Here is a 20,438-nt window from a genome sequence, read left to right as displayed (position 1 = left end):
TCTCTCTCCTTTTAGAAATGGTAAGATTTTTAGAACCAATTATTTAAGCCGAGGCTCATAAATTCATACCTAATTCTCAAAACATCTGTTTTTAAAAGTTTATTTTCTGATTGCTTTACTGCTGGTTTTTAATTTGAAAAAGTACCATTTTAAGATTGTTAATGATTGAAATTGTTGCTGAGAATTATAGAAAAATAATGCTAAGGGAATTTGAACACTAAGTATTAGATCATGATTATGCTTTCTATTTTATTGAAAGCTGTTTTAATTTACTGCAGATGATTTGTAAACTTTCTTCCTGGTATAGTAATTTGTGATCTCTTTGATGTAACTTCTCCTAATGAAGGGAGATAGGCAGGATAAAAACTGCATTTAAGCGTTTTGAAGATGTTTAGGGTAATAGTGATAACATTTCAGTCTCATAGCTCAGAAAAGGAAAATTGAGATTTCATTTTTTGCAGCAACCAACTGCCGTTCAAACTGTTTTCAGTGCCTTGCACACAACTCCGCTGTATGCTCACTAAAGTAAGGAATGATGAACAATTCCATCTTTGCTAACAGTTCAAGTTTTGAACCTTATCATGGCCCAGGGAACCATGAAACACCCTAACATTATAAAGGAATGCTGTGTATCCAGGAAAAGAATAGTGTATATCCGGAATACTTTATTTTATGAGTAAAAGGAGACATTTCTTATTATTTCTAAGTATTGCTTTTCACAATTGAAAGTTTTATTTCTTTAATTACTGGTCTGTTTGAGGTTTGGTTTTTGTCACTTAAAATTAACTTCTGAAATAACTCTTCTCTTTGAAAATGCTTATCTTTGTTGAAATCAGACAAGTGTGCTGAGTGGTTGCCCAGAGTCTAGAAAGATAGTCATTAGCAAGCTGCTGCATATAAAAACCTTGTGTGTGATGTGGGTTATCAAGTGCCTGGCTGTTGGGTAGGAGTAACTGTCATGGCTGACCAAGTTCTCCCCTTTGTGAACTGTCTAGTTGACAACTTGTTTCTCAATGTTTGACCAACAGATGTAGCAGTACCTCCAAAGTAAGAGAAACTGATAGGATTCCTATCATCTTATTAGTAAACCTGTTCTTCAAGTGTGATGTTCATGTAATTCAGTTTCTCCTCCTGGGGGAAGCTAGAGGACAGAAATAAAGCAGAATGTGGTAAGCTTGTAGATGTCCCAAGTTATTCCATTTGGAAATAAGGTATATAATTAAGATTACAAATGAGTATGCTCAAATGCTAATTTGTGTGACTGAATTTTTCTGAAGTGTTTTTATATTCTGTGGTCCAAAATTAACAAGAGAAAAATCTGAACAAGCCCAAGGTAAAGAGATAGCGATGTCACAAGAAAAGGGCTGCATCATAAATGTCTTCCTTCTGGGTGAAATTAATGGGCATTAATAGTCTCAGGAGCTCTGCTTGCTGTCATTCAGATTACTTTGATTAGGTACAAAAATGTACTGGATTTGCTCCATTTGATTTAGAAGCAACTAACTCTATTGAAATGAAAAATTCTGTGACTTGGATTGATATGCATTAAAGTGTCTGTTGATCTATACCTACATTCAAGAATATTTTTGTCCCATTTTGCTGTCACATTTCTTTTCTAACTTTCATTATCTTTTGCACACTTGATGAATCTGTAGAGTAATGGCATTTGACAACTGGAAAAATCCTTACATTCTATTCCAATCAGAATTAAACAGTTAGAGAAGATGATGAATTTCATGATCAGACACATTATTTCATAACCTTTGTTTATGAGTGCTAGTATTTATGCATTGATTTTGACATTGATAAGTGTGCCTTATTGATGTCTTTAATTACTGACAGCTATTCACATTATTAATTGATGTTATATTAAACTCAGAGCAATTCAAGTAGATTTAGTGAGACAACAAACTTGGAGAAGAATGTCTTGTTATTTTTGACCTTACTGTTCATATTATAGTTTACTAATTAAAGGCAATTATCTGACCAATGACACTGTGTTATGAACACTATTTAAATGAATGTCTAACACATTGCAAACTAGAAAATTTGGTTTGTTTCTTTTTTAACGTCAGAATTGTACATTGGCATGATGTATATGACTCTCTCTTCTGTTAGATTTTTTTCTTACTGTCTGCTGAAGGAACTGCTTTTGTGCAGTTTATAGGAGTAGTATCAAATGAAGCTGATCAAGCTTTGACTAATTTGATGACTGTGAAAAATCTGGCAGAACCACAATAAATTAATAAATGAGTTAAAGTGGTATAAGAAATGACTGAAGGCTTTCATAAAAAGTACAGATTAATGTACAGATGTAGTGATAATAAATCCTTCAACAGATAATTTGATTCCACTATTTTCTTTTGTTAATTCTCTGAAGAATTATCAGATTTTTTTCCTTCATAAACAAGCTTTTGAAATGTCATATTGTCAATTTATTCAAAAAGTTATTCACTGAAGTACAGAATCCTTGTAGTTAAGCAGTAAAAAATCCATTCAATTTTAATTGTCTAACTTTTTGGCTCTACCGCACTTATTTCAATGTTAAAAACTCTTATATTAATACCTCTAGGTAGTAGTTTTTGTGGTGTTTTTCTTTTTTTTTACAGCTTTCTTTGCAAATTATTTTCTTAAATGTGAGTATTATTATTGAAAGAGTGTGCAGTTTGATGGCACTTCCTATCTATTTGTAGTATAACAGCTTCTGAATGTGACATTCATTCTGCAAAAAGTATCAACTGAGATGAAGCAAATACATTTCTTACGATGTTTGATCAGTGAGGCTGTAGTTTTAAGCAATAATCTTGTGTATAGGGGAAAAATAAACTATTGTATATTGAGAATTTCCTCCTAAGTCTCACAGTTTCCCACCTGGGGAAGAGATACAGTAACGATTGGTTTCCATCATGCAGCATGGTAGTGTGGTGCAGGAATTCTTTGGATGGGACTGAGAGGTGTTGTGTGCTGGGAGTTTGGGTTAATGGAGGCATTCAGAGAGTCTTCGGAATGCACACTTGTAACATTCTACTTATGGACAAAAGCGTAGAAATCACAATAGCAATGATCCCCACCCCTTTTTAGATTTGCTGAATTCATGTTTGACAAAAAGTCTCCAGAGAGGGTGAATCCATGACCTCCCTAGGCAGCTTACTCCAGTTCCTAACCACTCTGTCAGTTAAGATTTTTTTCCTAATTTTCAATCTGAACCTCCCTTGGCACTATTTAAGTCCATTTCCTCTTGTCCTTTCATTTGGGATGTGGCAGAAGAGACTTATCCCCACCTAGCTTCAACCTCCTTTTCTTCAGACTGAGCACCCCCAGTTCCCTCAGCTGCCTCCTATCAGACTTGTGCTCCAGACCCTTCCCCAGCTCCAGTGCCCTTCTCTGCACATGCTCTAGCTCTTCAATGTCCTTCCTGAAGGGAAGGGCCCAGAACTGGACATCAGTGCCCAGCACAGGGGAATGGTCAATTCCTGGACAAATGCTTTACCTGTCATGTGTTATCTTTTCAAGCAGTTGCCTGTATTATTTCCAACTTCCAAGAAAGATATAAGAGATGCAAATATGTGTCTTGTTGACAAGTCAGAAGATCAGTTCATTTCCATGTGCACTGAGGAGAAAAATGTGGGAGTTTTTTTTAATTTAGTAGTAAGTTACTTCATATACTAAAATGAAGTTTTCTTATCTAATTTTCACCTGACAAATTGTTAAAATCAGGGTGCTAAATATTATTTCCAGAGCTTGTGTGAAACTTTGCATAGTACTAATCTATCTACATACCATCATGCTGGAGGCTTAATTTCTAATAAAAATTTGCTATATGACATCACCCACTATTTTATTGTATAGCAAGATTTCTAAACTCTTGAACTATAAATGCGTATGTTTAAAATTTCTTGGTATGCTTGTGATTGAGTGCTCTAAATGTAATACTTCTTCAGCTCCATTTCTGAAATGTGTCTTAGAGAAACTGTATCTGGCATATTTGCACAGACTGAAATTTCTGCTTTCCTTTTCATAGGATAAGAAGTGGGTTCTCAATCATGAAGATGTCACGCTGGGGGAATTACTGGGCAAAGTAAGTAATAAAGTGAGCTAAATAACATTTGAGTAAGTATACTTTAATAATTAAGCTATTTCTGTATACCTTTTCTTTTAAATTGCTCTGGTATGTAATTTTTATGTCAATTTTTTACACTAATACACAAGACAATCTTGTGCTTTACATAGACATAAGTCACACTTACTAGTAAACATTATCATGATTGTGCTGAAAATATTTAACTAGCATACATATTTTTTTCTCTTTTGGAAGTGTTTTGAGGTAACTAGATTTCTATAAAGCATGATGTGGCTGTTTTACTTTCTGTACTTGGAGACAAATGTTGCAAAATATAAATAAAAACAGAGAAATAGATGTATGCTTATGCATTTGTGTATAAAATTTGATATGATGAGATGACTAAATAATTATTTATTAAAACAAATGCTAATTGCTTGTGCATGATTATTTTCACTCATTCATTGATGGAATTAGATAATTTCACAATCTTATTAAATCTTGTGTAGTTTATAAACATGTGGTTTACAAAGTCTGCTTAGGAACTACTGATCTTTAAAATCAAGCAACTCCTCACTTTTTTGGCACCTTTGCACCTGCAAAGACCATTTTGGGCGCTGCTCTGGACACTGTCTTTGGAAAAGATTTTCCAAAAACTGAGAAAATAAGATTAAATGAGGAAGAGACAAATCAAAGTAGTTAATTGCCTTCTTACTATGGTGCACACTAAAAAAAATCAGTAAGAAATTCAAGAATGGGGAAAAAAATATTTCCATAACTTCTGTTTCCCAGTATAAAAGCTTTTTGGGAGATTAAGATGACAAAAAATATGACCATATTGAGGTGTGCCTTCATAAAATACAGGTACTTAGGATCTTCACATTCTTAAACAGGATGGTATCAAGGGAGAAAAATGAAGATGTTCCAGCCACAAAAAAAGGTTTGATTTGTTAAAAAATAAATATGAATTTGTTTTAAAAAGCATTTTTAGTAAATTCAATTTACATGGTATTGCATGTTTTTGGCACAAAGCATTTTTAACATTCAGTAAAGGCAGCTCAGAATTTTAATTATAGAAGGATGTTCTTTAAGAAATACAAAATAGGCTAAGAACTTTATTGGAACACAGCATGATTCTTATGCATTCACCTCTAAGAAGATGTGTTCACACTAAAAAATATAAGAATGACAGGAATATTGACATCTGTATGACAAACTGTGAAATAAACTATAGCCATTCACCACAGAAGTGAGAAATCAGAGTCTACAAAACCTTGAGTGGCCTGGAAAAGATGAGGAAGAAATCACAAAATTTTAATGTGTAAAAGATGCAAGCTTTAGAAAATATGCACCTCAGGGGTGAATGGTCAGTTTATTTACTCAGCGTTAATTCAATAATACCCCACAAAATGAAAATTGCAGAATTGGAATGTGTTTTACTAAAAATCATCTATCCAATAATACTTTAATATTGTCAATAAAGAAGTAAAGCATTTTCAAGACTTAAATAAAGCTCAGGATGGATTCAGATTTCACTGTTAAATACTTCTGACCAGAATGGTAAAGTGGCCTGGAAGCAATTCACCTGCTTACCTTGGGTGCCTCATGCCATTTCAGATCTGAGGGGTAATGTGCTAGCCTCTGGAAATGCTTTAGAAGGGCTGTCAGAGATCCTGAGCCTCACTTGCCGGCTACATCTTCCTTGTCCCAGCATACAGAAAACAATTCTGCAGGTGTGTTCAGCCCTGCATTTATTCCCTTTGTTACTGGAAGCATGTTACTCTTTTCCATCTGTGATTTTCTTTTTTTCCTTTTCTGTCATCTTTCTTCGGCAACACTAAATTCAGCTGCATGATGTAATGAAATCTTCATCACTCAGGAAAGGAAGGCAAACATCTCCAGCAGATTTTTTTGAAGTCACATGCAGCTCCAGACACCAGGACACAGAACTGTAGTATGTGTAGAAATTAATCAGACATAGTTTCAAAATTGAGTTGTGCTTATTCTTTGGGAAATACAAAGCTTACTAGATGTATCAGATCTGTAGTTTTCTTCTTGTTTCCTTCTCTTGAGGGTTTTTTTCATTGATACCAGTGCTTTATACCTCACAATTTCCTTCTTCTTTCAATTTGTGTCCTAATTAATTTTCCTTTTCTTTTCATTACATAAAAATGCATCAGGTGGAGTATTTATGGTATTTAGTACTTCAGTTTTCTTCTATGAAAGCTAAAAAAACTTAAATTGCCTTGTGGGTATGTTAGTCACTACCTAAAATGTCTGATGATAAAAGGAGCTGCTTTCTAAAGTCTTGTCCAAATGACAGCCTTACAGATTTGTCTTTATAGAGCAGTGCTGAGCTTGAGTTTTAAAGAAATTCTGGATCACCATACACAGCAATACATTTTGAAGTGGGTTTAATTTATTATAAAAATTAATATTCAATGTTTTTCTTCTTCGTATTTTCTGGTTTTTCTTTCTTGTATATGAGAATGTTTATGTTATTTTGGTGTGCTGTGTCACAGTTTTTGAGATCAGTTTTTGGTCTCTTCCAGACTGCAAGTTAAAAACTATTCACAAAATACAATAGTGTGAAAATGAAAGAGGGCAAGAGTAAGAATAAGAACAAAGTACTACAGTTGTTTTGAAAAGCCACTAAAAGGTTTTATGAGATAATTCTAATTACTTAATTAATGGTGTTTTTTTCCTCCTTCCAGCAAGGTCAAAACAGAACTCATATGCTGTGTCCACATAATAGATGTACTATGTCAGAGTGAATGGCTTTGATTAGGACAGATACTGAAAGAAAACCTCATTTGGCTTCATAAACACATTCCAGAGTTCTGGTCCACTTTCAGTAGCTCTCTGCATTATTTCTTCTGGCAATTCATTAAGATTTTATTTACCTAGAATGATCTTTTTTCTCCTGATTTCAGGGTAATTTTGGTGAGGTGTATAAAGGAACATTAAAGGATAAAACCCCTGTTGCTGTAAAAACTTGCAAAGAAGATCTTCCTCAAGAACTGAAAATAAAATTTCTGTCTGAAGCCAGGTAGGTTCTCTAAAGTTACTTGTGGCAGTTTTTTTCAGTTTTTATCACCAGATGCATTTACAAAACCTGACCTTCTGAAAAATTCAAGAAAGCAGTTGTCAAACTTTTCTTTCTTTTCTCTCCCTCAGTACATTCCACAGCTGTCACCCTCGTAACTAAACACTGGCATTTTTAACGTGTGAATGCAGTAGCATTTTCACTTGCTGAAACCATCTTGTTAACAAAGCAAGCCATGCCTGTAAAATAAAATTTTGTTGTCTAAGTGCTTTCATTTAGAACTTCTAAGATATACCATGAGGATTGGGATAAGAAGAGTGGAAATGTTGTTAATTTAAGTGTGATTATACCAGGCCTAACTCCTGCCTTATATTCATGGCTAGTAGAGGTGATCAAATGTGCGCAGATTGCTTCTCTTAGTGGGGTATAGGCCCCATTCAGTAATTTTCTCTTTGTAAGAAGAGTTTGCTCCAGTAGAGCTTTTTTTATACTGTGTCAATCAGCATGAGATTATATGCTTATTTTCCAAATTACATGACATGATACAATGTGCAAAGCATTCTGAGTATCAGCTAATGTACATAGGTAGATTCTCAGACTCCAGGGTGAGGGCTATTTTGAGATAAATGTCATAATTTTTAAACTACCTTGCTCCTTCTTGCTTTGAGGATCCATATGCTTTGATTTCCACTCCCAAGTTAGTGTGATGAGTATTGGAAAATAAAAGACACCATCTGCGTTTGTAGAATGAGGATCAGCCATCCTATCTGTTGAATAATTTAAAAAAACTTGTAACTTGGCAACAGCAGAGATATGTCATTTTTTAAGCAGCTTGACACTAATGGGAAAAAATGGTCTGAAAAAATGGAATGTGTTATTTTTTGCTAAATGTGTGTGTAGGTTAGTATTTTACTCTTGTTCCTTGGGAAAAAGGGAAAAAGAGGAGGTGCTTTGAGTCAGCAAATATCAGAAGGAACATTTAAGTTACAGGGTCTCTGTAGAATTTTTTCTTGCTCTTCTTTTCACTTAAAAATCATAGCATGCTGTTTTAGGCTGGAAATGTTCTTATTAAAGCATTGTGTCAAAAGATGTAAATAGTTCATTTAATTCTCAAAACTGATGTCCTTATAGTCTTCTAAAACTTACCGTATTAATTAATCTCTCAAAGTAATATTGTAACAAGTGTTCTTTTGAACAGTGCAGCAGGGAAACATACAGACAAGTTGTGCATACTGTTTTGATGTTGCTCTGTTTCTGGTCCACCACTGAAATTCTGATTATATACAAGGGTTCTATCAGGCCATTTTTTAGTTATATATAGATAAGTGTCACATGGACAAATGGTAAAATTACAATAATTTTTTATTTATTAGTGAATCAGTTATGATATTCATTTAAAACAGAGTGGTGATTGATCTAACAGATTCTATCAAATCACTGATTTTGATAACAGTAGTGATATTTTTTCTTTGATAACAATAATGATATCTTCCATTAAAGTAACATTAAGGGTTTTAGATATTCTCCTATAATGTTTAATCAGCCTGTACAATAAAGTTTATTAATATAATAAACTTCTTGTGTGTTTTGCAGAATACTCAAACAGTATGATCATCCTAATATTGTAAAACTTATAGGAGTTTGCACTCAACGACAGCCTATATATATTGTTATGGAACTTGTTCCAGGTAATTGGTTTTTTCCTTTTTTTTTGCACCATATTTCCATAGGTTTCATTGTTTCCATATTGTGAAATGTATTATTTTCTATTTGTCTTATTCTGCCTTCCTATTGCTGACCTCAAAAGTCACCTGTATTGAAATCTTTGAAAATGCTGGGTTCTACTAGCTTTGGAGTGGTTGAACTCCACAAATCTGTTGAGAGTTTTACTGTAGCCTTTAACGACAACAGAAGCTTCATTATTCTCCTCATAAGATATGAAATGTTATTTCCTTTAACAATAGAGTTCAGTATTGAATAAGTATTTAAAGAAACTTCATGTCTGGGTAAGGTCTCAATTTTAATAACTCTTGTTTGGATCACCTTTATTAATATATATTTTTTCTTTACCAGAATGCATTATTTCGTTTTAAGGTTGCTTTACTTTTGGAATTGGGTTCATTTTATTTAGCAATGGCTGGAGTGAATTTCAAATTACTGAGATGATAACAGCTTTTGGGCAATTTTACCTCTTTGTTGATTTTCTCAGCAGCTGCAAAATGTGTTGGTTTGGTAGCCTCTAGTACTGCTTAATATGCAACACTGTATTTGTTTTGTATATCGCTGGATTTATCTTCAGAATTGTACATCAAGCTTCTTTAATAGCCATTTTATTCAGGAAGACTTAGATTGCTTATAATTCTTGAATACTGGCTGTAGAGCACTGATGAAATATTTGACCTTGTGGAGTTTTCTGCCTTTATTAAATTAGATTATATTAGATTATTATATTTGTATGCACGATTAACTTTATTAAAATGGAGACTGAAAGCAGTGTCCTCGGTTTTAAGGGGCACTTTAGTAATCAGCTTCCCCAGACATCTCTGAAGATAAAAGTAAATCCTGATCTTTTAACACCTTTATCATTCTGGTTCAGGTTTTCCAGAGCCTTGTACAAGTTGTTGAAACATGCTAATGCAATTGAGGAGGAATTGAGTCAGAACTTTCTTCTGATTCTTATGCCTATTTTGCAGTTCAAGTCTATCCAAACATTCTTGGAATTGAATTTGCTTCAGAAAGAAGCTTCTTCCAAAGAGAACTGTTGCCCTGTTTCAGCGGTCTGTAAACCCCCTGGGCTGGCTGCTCTGCCTGCACACCCAGATAAACAAGGGACTGCCTTCAAGCCATCACACTTCCCCATGTGCTCTTACTTCTTGGCACACTAAAAGACTGACCATATGAGCAGAAAACATAGGGATGCCAGAGAAATGTCAAATCACTTAGATGAGTAGAGAAGCAGCAATTCTGTTGTTTTTTCTCTTTTTTTAGTGACAAATTTGGATGAGATGACAAAAAATGGTAGTTAATAGCGCTCTGACTTGGTATTTAACACTGCCCTTTGAGGAACAGGATAATGGTAAACTTGTCTTCTACTTGACACTAAACTTTCTCAGTATCTTCATTGTTTTGTTTTAAATGTGTTTATGCTTGAAGGTGTTAAAGCAGTTTAACTCTGACATTCTGTTTAATAACTAAAAATGTCAAGTTTTAACTCAGAATTGTGTTCTGTGAATGTATGCCTGAGAACACATGTAGTTTATAAATGTCTGACAGTTTTTTCCCTGAGGATAAAATTAGAAGCATCTCCATAAAACAAGGGATTTCTCCTGTGATTTTGGACTTCTGTCTAATGCTTGAAGATTTTCTGCCATTTTTATATCCCAAATACACATCGGCTGCACACCTATTGTGTCTTTTGAGACTCCTCTGGTGTGGTTCCATAGCAGCTAATTCTGCTTTGCATTCCAAATTATGATTTCAAATCAGAGTCTTAATTTATTCAGGTCTTAGAAATATATATTGAAGCTTAGCACTTTATATAGAGAGGTGGTGCTCTGTTGGTGATTCTGTTGTAAATTGGCTCTGCAGACATATCTTTGTTGAAGGTGTAAATGGGATTAAAAGCAATGCACACAGGCATCAGTGAAAACGGTAAAGAAGGGTTGCAGATGCATCTTTAATTACATGTCCATCCTTTGGTACATGTAAAAATAGCCCAAATGTTGCCAGCAAGTAACACAGAAACAAAGTCAAAGACAATTACTTACCCCTTTTCTTAGGGGTGTTAATATGAGTGATATATCCTGTAATAAAGAAATGTCAAGATGGGTGATGTAGGAAGGATTAACTGAAATAGTAAACAATGTAGCATGTCATGGATATCTAGAATCATAGAATGGTTTGTGTTGGAAGGGGCCTTGTAGATCATCCCATTCCAATCCCCTTGCCATGGGCAGGGAACACCTCCTGCTGGAACAGGTTGCTCAAAGCCCCACCTCGCCTGGCCTTGACCATAACTAACTACCTATTAGTGAGAAAAAAACATCCTTTGCTTACTGTTCACTGGCTGTTGGCCATACTGGTCTCACTGTACATGTCCTCCCAGTGTCAATCCATCACAGATTACTCCAGTACAGAAGGAAAGACTTGGTTGTTTTCACAATCTGTCTATCAAGAAATTAGGGAAAGGTCTTAATGTATGTGTGTGTTGTACAGATCTCTCTTTAAGGGACAGAGAAAAATGCATCTGATCTCCCTGCCATTGGCTGGGTTTTTAGAGAGCCAGGTCTCTTCTCTGCTAAGTCTTTTCCTACAGGTCTTTCTGCAGGTTCCTCTACATGGGAAGGAACATCTTGTTCCTTGCAGAATGTGTGCATTGTTTATTTATTGTAGAATTCTGATTTAGTGTTGCTTTCTATAAACTATTTTTTTAATTGTTGAAGAAATAAACTAAGTAAAATGTTCTTTGTTGTATACTAACAGAAGCTAAACTGTATGTAGCAGCAATTTCCTTCATGTATATATGGAAAATTACATGTATGCAAGAAATGAGACCCAAAACCACCATTCAGGAATCTGCAGTTACTAAAAGTTAAAGTTTTTTTTAAATCCTAAACAAATTGTCTTGCTTTTCCTCCCCTCACCTTCCCAAAATTACCAAGATAGCCAAGGAAAATGAATCAATAAACTGTTACTATTTTTCTTATTAACATTTTATGTATTTGTTATTTGAGATCTATACACAAATCTGATTTGCAGGTTTAAGTTATGCTAGCTAGTTTCTGTGAAAAAGGAGTCTAGCCAAGCAGATGGTTTATAAATTTTTGTGGTTGCATAATGGATAAATTTGCAATAACCTTTAAGGCACTCTTGCAAATAATTGGTTTTATTCTTTTTTACCTAAATGACATTGAAATACTAACTAAAAGGATAGACAGCCCGGATCTTTATAAGGGCCCAATGCTGTAGTTGCTGGATTGCTTTTCAACTATCATGTAATAATAAAACCCCCTGAATTTTACAGTGGCCTGGTTTTCTTCTGTGAAATTTATAGCACACTAAGAAATGAGAAAATAACTCTACTTGTAAATTGTTATCTTTCTATTAAAACATTTTGTTATTAATGGAGAATGTACCATAGAGATTTCCCCTTCTTCTGTGACTTATGACTCTTTCTCAATGACAACTGTTGTTCCTAGTTGGAAAACATTAGGACTGTTAAAAAGACTGCTGCTTAGATAAATCAGACCATTGCAACATGTTAGTGTCTTGTATGACTCTGAACATCATGTAGGTTGCTATAGGTTATTTTCTTTGTAATATTCCTCTTCATTTTTACTGCTTTATAGTGAAATGCTGTTTAAGATGGGTTTGATAAGGTTTGTTGCAAAAGTCACATTTGGTGGAGTTTTTTTTTTCTGGTATCTTCTGATCTAAAAATAGGAATACTGGACTGCTTCATAACTGAATACAGTAAAATTTTATTAATCTGTTGTGATACACTTTAATTATGCAGTTTATCCCAAGAAAGAGAGAAGAAGTTAAAATGAGAATTGCCAATGAATTTTGGGGGAAGAAACCCTGTATGTTGAAACTTGCCAAATGCGTGATGGTAGTGTAGAGCCGTGAGTTTGTATTCTCCTATGGACTTGACTAACCTGACTGAAAAGTAATGAAGTAAATGTGCAGCATGAGTTTTAAAGCTGTTCAGGGGGAATTGCTGCGTATTTGCAACCACTGGAATTTTCTAATGCAGATAATCCTTTTTAGGGATTGTTTCCCACATGAAAAAGAGCAGAACTTTGTATAAGAGTTTATAGTGCTGTGTAAGAAAGAATGTTACTTTCCTGTAATGACAAGTCAATTTGAAAAACTGAGCATTATACTCATATTTTCTGTGTTAATTTATTAATTTTTCTTTGCTCTATGTCTGTTGTCCCAGTGGAATTTCTGTGCTTTATCTTGCATTGTTGACCTTAAAACTGAAGAAAGCGAAATAATTATGAGGAACTGCTTTGGTATTCAGAACAGTGAAAGAACTAATTGCCATTGTCTCTTTATGCCACACAGGGCATAAGGAGTTTTCGTAGCAGCTCATTTTCGGCAAATTTATATGATGATCAAAAAGACTGCCTCTGGAATACTGCCAGAGTCCAGACTGACAGCTGAGACAAATGGATGCTGTATTTTATTGGGGCGTGGAAAAGATTTATCAGGAACATTCTGAAGGGGCTACAAAGCTTCCTTCCTGTTCTTTTCTTTTCAAAGTAAACTCAACATATTTTCATTTAAAAAACAAAAAGGAAAAAAAAGAAACTAAAATCCCCTTCCCTTTTACCCTTTTTAACTGTTATCTTTCTGGCCCCAACTTCTCTTTTAGTGATCACGGGTGACAAAGTGTGTTTTAATTCATTGCATTGCTCAGAATCATTAAACTGCATTTTCATTTGCTTATAATTTATCATCCAATCTCCCATGTAATCAAAAAGGAACTGCAGGAGTCCCATTAAAAATGTGAATGTTTTTTCCTCTTTCTTTAGGGGAAGAACTAATCAAGATCAAATGTAATCTGTAAGATGCAAAAAGCAATCCCAAGCTACAACGCTCTTTCTTTTCTTCTTTATGTTAATTTCAATTCACTTGAATCTTAGTCCTGAAAGGAGAATTTTATTTAGAGGTAAGAACTTGGTGTGTCCCTGAAGTATGAGTTCTAGAACAGTATCTATTTTGAGGGTAGATGTGGAATCCTGTGGTGCAGTTACCACTTCATGCAACTATTTTAGCAGCTTATCTTACAGAATCTTCCATGGTGCCTCTGTCCCTCCAGCAAAGAGTGTGCAAAGATAAGCACCATCATCATGCTTGCACCAGCTCTCTCTGAAAAATTTGTCTAATTAAAAGTAGATGCAAACGTCTTTGTGTGTTCCAGTGCTTGATTCAAGGTAGTAGATGGAAGCTTGAAGTCACATGTTTTGTGACCTCTTTCTTTTTGAAGGTGAAACGTTTAATCTCAAGTTGGTAGCCTGCTTTCTCTGTTTTGGGTTTCTATATATTTAAACATTTTTATAACCAACATAGTTAAAATTAAAACCCCAAAAATATCTAAAAATATCTTGGAATAATTTTATTTCTGCTACGTCAGGCATTCAAATATAGGCAATTGAAGTGTCTGTCTTGTCTCTTGAGCCTTAAAATAGCTTCCTATAGCATATGCATTATGCTAATATGATCCATGATGAGGATATTATATATTATGACATTATGAAAACTAGATGATATTCCTGTTCCAGGTCCAGTACTTCAGACAGTTCTAAACAATTTTTCAGAAGTTGTCTCTTGGCTCCTGATCCATTCTGTGGCCACATACCATATTTAGTCTGTTGTAGCAGTGATCTGCTCTGATTTGATTCTCACCCCCTCTCCCCAGTGTGTTCTTGGACATTTTTCATTCTCCTAATGCATTACATTTCACTGGGGTACCAGTGTGCCTTACTGATACCACTGTAGAATTCCTTTCTGATAATAGATACATGCTTTTAAAAAAAGCAACTTCCTTTTTAACTTAACAGTGAATTTGTGTTTGTTGTTTTAGCTAACTCTTGTTGGTATGTTCTAAATGCTGGCAGCTGGAAAGAGGTAGAGCTATGCCTGTACATGTAAACAGCTATGGAAATATCCAGTAATCTAGTGGGAAGATTGTCAGAATTAGGCTTCAGCTATACTCAACTTATATCCAGACATGTGCAGCCAGCTTCCAAGGGGAAGCAAGGTCATAAGTTCTGTCTTTGCAGCTGGATAAGGTAACCTTAAAGGTCTGTTCTGAATCATTTGGGATGCAAATTGCCTGTGCCACTGAGGCAGAAACAAATCAGAGGTGGCAGGTTTTATGAGCTCAGGTGCAGCACTGCTGGATGTGCCCTGACTCCCAGGCACACCCAGATTGAGCATGGCCATTTCTGCTGTGCCTGTAGCCAGTCACCACTCCTGGAAGTTCTCAGAAAATGACTAAACCTAGCACTTTGAAATATGGCTTAGTGAGCATGGTGGTGTTTGGTTGAAGGTTGAACTTGATGATCTTGGAAGTCTTTCCCAACCCAAGGGATTCTATGATTCTTAACCCAAGTGTGAGATTACCTCTGAACCCTGTTCATGCTGTCCTACCTGTGGTTGGGTTTGGTCTGGCTTAGTTTATTCACTCACTGTCTTCTGAAATGTGGTTCCCATTGCTATTTTCTGTATGTTAGAACACTTTTCAACTTCCATGGGGTGTGTTATGTCAGAAATGTGCCAATGAAGTGTGGTGTCTTCCTGACCTACCAGGCTCACTTTTTGGCTTTTTTTGGAAAAGAGGGCTCCAGGGCATAAAGTGTAGGAATACCTACAGATCCATTATAGGTGGTGCTGGGAAGCTGATACAATTTACTAAATCTTAATTTACTTTTGTGGAATTGCTCTTATCTCCTGCATGTAGTGATAATCTGGAGTATAGCACCAAATCACAGCTGAGTTTATGCATTTCTCTTGTTACTTTCACTGGAACCAGTAAACCCATTTATAACTGAAAACTCAGTTCTGAGACTGAGATGTGTATAATTTGTTTATTAATATGAAATACAACATCCCTATTATCTTGAGCTTTTTGCTAAATTAATTCTCTACTTGGATAAAGGAGAGCAGATGCTAAGAGCAGCTGAAGACCATGTATATTGTGGCTTACTTGAGCCTTAGATTAGACCTCCTGTCTCTGAGGTGCCACTGATTTCATGCACAGGTCTGGAATGCTGGTTGATGCTAGGAAATACATAACTTTTACTTTCACATTGTGTGATTCAGCTGCTGTGTCTTCTACTTCAGTATTTTTTTTTCTTCTTTTCTACTTTTGAAGGCAGTGAGATCTCTGTAGAGATCATTCATGTTTTTTTTCCTAATTGCTTCTCTTTAGAGAGTCCCTTAAACTTTAAGAAAGTTTTGCATGATCTCACCCATTGTTCGTATTGGTTGTACGTCCTCTGTAGCTGTCTTTTGTGAGCAGATTTCAGATCTGAGTCCTATCTTGCAGTCACATCCTGAGTCTTTACTGCACACTGTCCAAAATTAATACAACAGAAAAAAAGAGGGATCTATCAAATTCCAATTAGAGATAAACTGCAGTGATAGTGACTGTCCGGCTTTGTTTCTATTCTGGTCTCTTTTTTTCTCTAGTCAAATAAGTTATCTTCTTATTATTACTCATTGGTGAAGCCACCTTCTGTCTACCCTACAGTTTCTCTTTACACAGACTCCTGTCTGCTTCTCTAGGTTTTCTCTCTCACTTTATTCTGTTAAGTTTCCAGCTCCCATTTTGATTTGTCTCTGTGTCTCTGCAACTGGCTGTGCTTCTGCCTGTGCCACCTCCTGTTGTTGGGCGTTTCACTCAAAGAGCCAGACACCTCCCACACATTCCTTCTCTCCATGTGTCCCAACTTTTCCCTCTCCTCACCAGCCCTCATGCAGTATGCACACAGATATGAACAGACCCTGTTTCTTCTTCCTTGCCTTGCTCATACCTCTGTAGGGGATATGGGTCTCTTCCTCCCTCTTTGCTTCATGGATTCCAGATTATTAAGAAAAGTCATATTCCTTTGTAGGTGGTGGTGATTAAAAATTTCTTTTTTCTCAGAGCTACTGTTTAGTAAAACAGGACCAAAGTTCTGGTCTCCTTTTATAGTAGCATTTCAGACTATATTTCAATTTTTTATCTCTTCACATCTTCTAGGCTTTGATGTTTCTATATTTTGTATCAATATTGTACAAAATCAAATCAGCAAGTAGATTAAACCAGAAATTCAATTTTTAAAACTGAATAAAACCAACCAAACATAAAAAATTAGTGAAGTGTTTTGGTAGTTTCAAAAACTTCTGTATTCAACTTCTTTCTTTTTATTTGTTGTTATTCACTTTTTTCTTTTTACTTTGCATAGAGCAGTTTTTGCTATAGTAGGTATTTAATGTGTCTGTGTTTAAAAAATGTTTACTGGTTAATTGTTTTTCTTTAGATTAAAAAAATCCTCTGTTCTTCAGGTACATTCTCTTTCATATCAGCTATCATGTCTCTGCAATACTTTTTGAGGCCTTTGATTATGGATTATTGAGCATAATCAGTTTACAGGAATTATTTATTGAAGAATGGGAAGGCCTTCCTTTCAGGTAGCTTCTGAAGTAGGTTTTATCTCTACACTCACAGTGGGTATCCTTACAGCCACAATACTAAAACATAAAGAGTCCAAGTAGTCTGGGTAGTGTTGTTTTGGCAGCACAGAAGACAAGGGATGCTAGCTGTTGATTCTTGCTATGATTTCTGATGTTTTCTTGACAGGTGATTACAGACTCTGTTTTGGACAGGCACTTACGTCACACGGGATATTGGGTTCATGCTCTACCTTATTTGATCCTCCTGAAATCTAAAGCAGGACTGCTGAGCATAGTCAATATTTCCTTTATTTTGATAATCATATGTCTGTGGTCTGTCATCCAGTTGAAAGGAAGTGAAATAGCATGTATAAATGTGTTGTAACCTTCTTCTCATCTTCATTTTATCACAGTGCAGTTGTATTTTGTGCTCATGAGTCATCTCTGTTCGGATCTCATCACAGGTGTCTGCTAAAACACCATCCACAGCACAGTTCTGGTACAAGCCACATTTTCTCTGTTTACTTCTTTGCTGCTGTTGCTCCTGTCCTTGGGTCTCAGTGCACACTATTAGTTTAATTGGTTTTTTCTTTCTTCTTCTTTTGTTTTCACATACAGATATTTCCACTCATACTTCAGTACTGCCATTGTTAATACTACATTGGCAGCACTTTGCATGATTATAACAACTTTTATTTTCTTTGCTTTACAGGAAAAGTAAAGTTTTAACTGAACTTCACAATAGTACTCTCTATGCAGTTAGAAAAGTAAACCTTGGGTTAATATACAATTTCTGTACTGTACAGAAAGTTATATAAATACATATATAAAATATGTAGTATTTCTGGTACTACATATATAAAATAAAAGAACAAAAACAATATTAAAGTAATGCATTGCACACAAGTGATGCATTAATTGAAATGTGAAGGTGCAGTACTTTACTGAAAATGTGTTTTAGCATTTTTAAACCCTTGTACTTTAAATAGGTTGTCAATCGCTTCTTACATACTTAAAAAACGTATCTCCTAGAATTCCCTAGAGATGCATGTTTACTATTTTAAATTCATAGTTTTAAGTAACTCCATTTGGGCTTATGTTTTTGATGCCATGTATATAGTATTAAGATACTGGACAAAAAGGAAATTCTAAATTGCTTTAAGGCTACTTGGAATACTGACCATTTAAATTCTCAAATTTATAAACACAGGTGCAGATAAAGGTAATTTCAATAATATTTCAATGGCATGTAAAGCAATTAGGAAAATTACCCCACTTTATTAAAATTTGTATGTGAATAAGAATACATATAGCTTCCTATTGTTCATAATAATTGGTATTGTATTAAGATATATGTTAATATTTGTATAATTATTTATAATATTATTAAGATACTAGATAGAGATACCATATATAAACAATGTATGTGTATATACCAATTCAGTGGGAGATTTCCCATCTTCATTTCAAAACATATTTTAGTTGTGTTCAGCATCAGAATTGTTGTCAGAATTGTTGCCAAGAGTGCCTAGAGCAGATAGGTAGGTGTCACTATGGACACTAGCTCAGGAAAACACTGAAATATGTGGTCATAGTTGATGATAAATGCCAGTCAAATCAGAGATTGCCATAACTTAATACTTTGTAAACCTATTTAACATTTTCCATTGTTGTTTCTTGCATTTTTGGTCTCTTCTCATAGATCACAGGGTTTTTTTCTCTTCCAAAACAACAGCTTGCTTTTTTGTGTGCAGAGGAGTGAACTCTTTTATTACCATGATATGCCACTTATTGTACAACAAGAAGTTTATGCTGTAAAGCACAACCAATACCAGGAATTGGTGATGCGTGGTATTTTCACTCTCAGAATTCCAGCATGTAATGAGAAATAGTTCCCATCCAGAGCAAAATACACAAAGGACTATGTTCAGAAACCCAGTTATAACAGGCCGCTCTCATGGAGCTTCTGCTCATGAACTGTATTTTGTCCTCTACTTAGTAAAATAATTCTGTTGTACTAGGAAGGGATTCCGGTACTGTTATATATCTTCCTGTAAACCCAAAACAGGCAAGCCATTTCTGCTAGGGGATAATATATATAAAAAATGGTCTAATTTTTTTGATAATTCTTAATGCTGTTAGAGCATACCCCATTTTCTAGAGATGTTGTGGGCCATTAAAGGGAATCACAGGTAGCTGTGCAGAATATAATGGAAGTTCCACATAAAAGAGAAAACATTGCTTACTATTACGTAGTCTCCTGGTCTGTTTATTTCATGTGTATCAACAGCTATTATGCTGGAAATAATGCTGTGACACTCTGTGCTGCAAATGCTGAATTAGGGCTTTTCATATTAAAATTTATTTTTAAAAGTGCATAAAGATGTTAGCAAACCACTGCTCTGCACTGAAGAGTTTGTAGAGAAATACTTTAATTCAGCCTTGGAGATACTCATGCGGGTGCTTTGCTGTGAAGATGAATAGTTGGAACATTGACCACAATAGAGGTCAGAATTTAATGAGAAGTAACTCTATTACTTAAAGGACAGACACGTCTATGTTAGTATCACAATGATGAGGATAATCAGATTTAGCGTAAACATTACATATATTGTACAGAGTGAGATGGGTGTTACTTGGCTCTTTTGTCTAACTAACAAAAGCTACTAACACTGCTTTTAAATTAATATTAAACAGAATATTTAGAAAACGTTTTTGCCATTTCTATGCAAGGGGAGATATTTAGAATATTTAGAAGACATTTTTGTCATTTTTATTCAAGGACAGGTACAGCAAAACAGAAGATGAAAACCCTGAGACAGATTAAAGTAATGTAATTAAAATTTAGTGATAGGCATCTAGTACACTGTATACGGCTTGACATATGGTGCTGTTTTTGCTGGAAACTCTGGAATTTCATACAATGCATGCCACACTCTGAAAATCAGCAAGTCTAAATCACTTCCTGATGGTAGTGAATTGCATTGGCAAGTAACAGGCTTGTGGTTTTTGAGTTTGACATATTCTGATGTTAGGAACTGAGCAGCTTTTAATATCATTCAGAAACGGAGTGTTGAAAATTGGGATATTAGTGTGACTGCTTGAGCATATTGAGAAACAATTTATAACATGTATTATTTTAAAAAATTTTAGTGGATACGGTTG

General features: G+C 35.0%; 1 protein-coding gene across 1 annotated transcript in view; it reads left to right on the top strand.

Annotated features, from left to right (window-relative positions):
• The window catches only part of FER (FER tyrosine kinase), a 145,100-nt gene that overhangs the window by 84,503 nt on the left and 40,159 nt on the right, over positions 1–20,438 (top strand). The window contains exons 13-15 of the mRNA XM_058823321.1: positions 4,022–4,078; positions 6,994–7,109; positions 8,700–8,794. Coding sequence (XP_058679304.1) covers positions 4,022–4,078; positions 6,994–7,109; positions 8,700–8,794 — 268 coding nt within the window. The remainder of the gene's footprint in view (positions 1–4,021; positions 4,079–6,993; positions 7,110–8,699; positions 8,795–20,438) is intronic.

The sequence above is a fragment of the Ammospiza caudacuta genome, chromosome Z, assembly GCF_027887145.1.
Source record: "Ammospiza caudacuta isolate bAmmCau1 chromosome Z, bAmmCau1.pri, whole genome shotgun sequence".
In the NCBI taxonomy this organism is placed as follows: Eukaryota; Metazoa; Chordata; class Aves; order Passeriformes; family Passerellidae; genus Ammospiza; species Ammospiza caudacuta.
Note: the sequence above shows the minus strand (reverse complement) of the source record. Positions and strands in the feature narration are given on the sequence as shown.